Raw genomic sequence first — 3,986 nt, forward strand, 5'->3', positions numbered from 1 at the left:
TTTTGCGAATGGGATAGGTCCATACCTTTAAAGCAGTCAATTACATTGACTTTGCTATTTTCGAGCAAAAACCCCTCCTAATTATCCGTGCTACAGAAATGGAATCAGACCGAAGTTGGATGTATACGCGGCTCCATGGCGGGTTGTTGTACCCAGGTTTTGACGAGCGCGTACAACAGTTTGTGAATTTCGCCTTACGTCATCCTGCGTGTATGAGTGGGGCTGAGATTAAATGTCTTTTCCTAGGACAGGATGTAAAAATACGAGTTATCGGGATGTCGAAACAGTCAAGCTTCTCATTTTGCAGAAAGGGTTTGTCAAAGATTATCAAGTCTGGGTTTTTCATGGTGAGTGAAATGTTTTAAATCCCCGTCCCGTTGCACAGCTACCGGAGTATGACGTTGACATGGAATATGAGGGGGGTGACGAGTTCAGCTCCGTCCAGAGAATGGTTATCGATGTTGCCGGTCCAGAAGTAGTGTTCACGGAGGAGGAACTGAATAATGAAGCTAAACACTTTTAGGATATGATGCGTGCGGCCAAAGAACCTGTATGCCCCGGTAATAGCAAACACTCTCCCTTGTCTGCAGCTGCTAAAATGTTAGACATCAAATGTCGACATAGTGGGTCAGTAGCTTTAGTAGATGATCTGACCGAATTTATACAAGAGCTTCTCCCAGAGGACAACAAGATGCCAAAGAACTTTGCTGAAATAAAGAAGATAATTAGAGGTCTTGGGTTGCCGGTTGAAGTTATCGATTGCTGTTTCCGCAACTGCAAGATTTACTGGGGTCAGACGCGGAGTTAACACGATGCAAAATTTGCGATCACGAACGGTGGAAACCGCCCCCTAAAGGAAATTCTGTGAAAAGACGAGTTAACGTCCCTTATAGGAAAATGTTTTATTTTCCTATAACTCTGAGACTGCAGAGGTTGTACGCTTCTATAGCCACCGCCAAGCATATGACGTTGCACGCAGAACACGATATGGTTGATGGAAAGATTTGTCACCCGTAAGACTCTCCGGCGTGGAAACATTTCAGTGAATTGCATACAGAGTTTGCGGGAGAAATTCGAAACGTCAGACTAGGCCTGTGTACTGATGGGTTTCAACCATTTAGGGCCTTCGGCCAGAATTATTCATCATGGCCAGTAATTTTGACACCCTACAATCTCCCCCCAGGGATGTGTATGAAAGATGAGTTCATGTTTTTAATTGTTATTGTCCCTGGGCCTCGAAATCCTAAACACCAAATGGATATATTCCTGCAGCCATTAATAGCTGATCTGAACCAACTGTGGGAATTTGGAGTCCATACATTCGACGTTCATAGGCGACAGAATTTTCAAATGAAAGCGGCACTGATGTGGGCAATTAATGATTTTCCCGCTTATTCCATGTTGTCTGGATGGAGCACATCTGGGAGACTGGCTTGCCCACACTGCATGGAAAATAAGGATGCTTTCACGCTTAAAGGGAGTAGAAAACAGTCGTGGTTTGATTGCCACAAAAGGTTCTTGCCTCGTGGTCACCCGTACCGTCATAACACAACTCATTTCCGTAAAGGGAAAACCGTAAATCAAGAATTCGGACAGCCGAAAACCGGAGAAGAATTGCTGGCAGAGGTGGACAATCTGGGTTTTATGAAGGCATATGAAATTGGGGCTGAGAAAAATAATGATGCAAAGTCGATAGATTATGGTTGGAATAAAAAAAGCATTTTTTGGGATTTGCCGCATTGGAAAACGAATCTCATTCGTCACAATCTCGATGTCATGCACATTGAGAAAAACGTATTCGACAACATTTTCAATACGGTACTAAATGTTCCCGGGAAAACGAAAGACCATGCAAAATCTAGAGATGAGTTGAATGACATATGTGATCAGCCTGAGTTAGCAAAAGATCCGGTTACTGGGAGATTTCCTAAGGCGATGTATGCTTTGGACAGGGACGGAAAAAAGGCTTTACTCGAGTGGATTAAGTTAATAAAGTTTCCAGATGGTTATGCGTCTAACTTTTCCAGATGTGTCGATACAATCAGTCTGAAAATGCATGGAATGAAAAGTCATGACTGCCACATTTTTATGCAAAGAATTTCGCCAATCGCTCTCCGTGAGCTATTACCGAAGGAAGTGTGGGAGCCTTTAATAGAGCTGAGTATCTTTTTCCGTGCGTTAACCTCCACGTCTCTAACAGAGAAAGATATAGAACGTATGAGGCTGGAAATCCCAAAGATACTGTGCAAGCTAGAACGTATTTTTCCGCCAAGCTTTTTTGACTCCATGGAACATCTACCCGTACATCTACCGATCGAAGCTATGATGGCAGGGCCGGTTCAGTATCGCTGGATGTACCCATTTGAAACGTAATGTTACTGAATTTTCTCAATACTGTGTATTAACATGTAATGTTTACTAACTGTGGCATGTGGAATCAGATATTTAAGAAAACTGAAAAAAAGAGTCTCCAATAAAGGGAGGGTAGAAGGAAGCATCAGCAGCGGATACTTGAATGAAGAAACAGCAAAATTTGCAGCTTATTACTTTTCAGAAGGTGACCCAATGATACCTGAGCGGCTGCAAAGAAATGAAGTTTGTGACATTAAAATCGACGACGATGTTGACAGACTATCTATTTTCAAGCCTCACGGGCAATCAGTGGGTGCTTGCCGAAAGAGATATCTCGAAGATGCTGAGATTGTTGCTGCTCGGACATATGTTCTGTTGAATTGTTCAGAAATTGAAAATTACAGAGAGTAAGGTTTAATACAGCTGTCAATGTAATTAATAATAACGATTCAGAGTCTAATTATTGATTATTAACTTAAGTATTTTCGAAGGCGAGTTGCGGAGAGGAAACCCCGATATCAGCACCTCGCAAATTGAAGCAAAGTTTCAGAGTGACTTTGCCTACTGGTTTCAACAATATGTAAGTATTTTAAAAATTGACTTTTATGGAGTTCTGAAAGACATAATTGAGTTGGAGTATCCGGCGCTTCCAATGAAGACGACTGTCTTATTTAAATGCGAGTGGTTCGACCCAGCGCACAATTCTGGCACAATTAGTAACAAAAAATACAACATGGTGGATATTAATAACAGAAAGAGATATAATAAGTATGAACCTTTCATCTTAGCCGAACAGGCCGATCAAGTTCATTGCCTACCATATCCGAGTAAAAGAAGGGATAAATTAAATTGGTGGGCAGTTTGCAGAATAAAGGCACGATCAGAATTTGACATGCCCGAGGGGATTATCCCGGCCTTTCAAGACGAGACAGAAGAAAATCCTCTCATTGTTGCAACAGACGGCAATCCAACATATTTCGCTGATCAAAATGGAGAAGCATAAGAAGATGCGTTGTTTATGCCTCCTGAACAAGAAACAGAAGATGAGTTCATCGCATCCTCATCAGACGAAGATGAAAGCGAAGAGCTTTAGTAGTTTAGTAATTTTTTTGTATTAGATTTTTTCAAACTATAATCAATTTTAGAAGACGATATAAGGCTGAAATTATGTTTCTTAATTTTATTTAAGTGTATACTCGTTGAATTTGAATTAATATTTATTAGTTTTATGTTTCACGAAACATTTCTTAATTTATATAATGTGTTGGTTGGTTGTGGAACATGTAAAATTGACGTATGTACACGTATGAGGGGTCGAGGTCGAGGCACTGGCTCAGGCCGTGGCACAGGCCAAGAACGCGGACGGGGAGACGACCCTGTTGTTGGCGATACCTGACGTTGCTGAGGAGCAGCAACAGCTGGAGGCCGGAGGACCTGTTCAGCCTCGGCAGCAGCGTGAGCCTAGCGAGCCCCCAGCTATTATGGACGACCAGGGCAGGGCGAGGGTTCACCCGGACCCTAGAAAGTTTGATTACTATTTAGTTTTTAATGATATCGTAATATGTAATTAATTTGTAATTAATTTTTATTTAAACTAATTTATGCTTATCTAATCACAGGACTTTGTTGCTGGA

The 3,986-nt window shown here is 41.6% G+C and overlaps 1 protein-coding gene across 1 annotated transcript; it reads left to right on the forward strand.

Moving 5' to 3' along the window:
• Positions 1-529: 529 nt before the first annotated feature.
• Positions 530-3,355, forward strand: LOC126672458 (uncharacterized). The gene is made up of 6 exons (XM_050366407.1): positions 530-791; positions 950-1,013; positions 1,122-1,818; positions 1,933-2,354; positions 2,442-2,759; positions 2,833-3,355. Exons 1-6 carry the CDS (start codon positions 530-532, stop codon positions 3,353-3,355), a joined length of 2,286 nt encoding a protein of 761 aa, XP_050222364.1.
• Positions 3,356-3,986: the final 631 nt, after the last annotated feature.

This window comes from Mercurialis annua, linkage group LG3, assembly GCF_937616625.2.
Source record: "Mercurialis annua linkage group LG3, ddMerAnnu1.2, whole genome shotgun sequence".
NCBI lineage: Eukaryota > Viridiplantae > Streptophyta > Magnoliopsida > Malpighiales > Euphorbiaceae > Mercurialis > Mercurialis annua.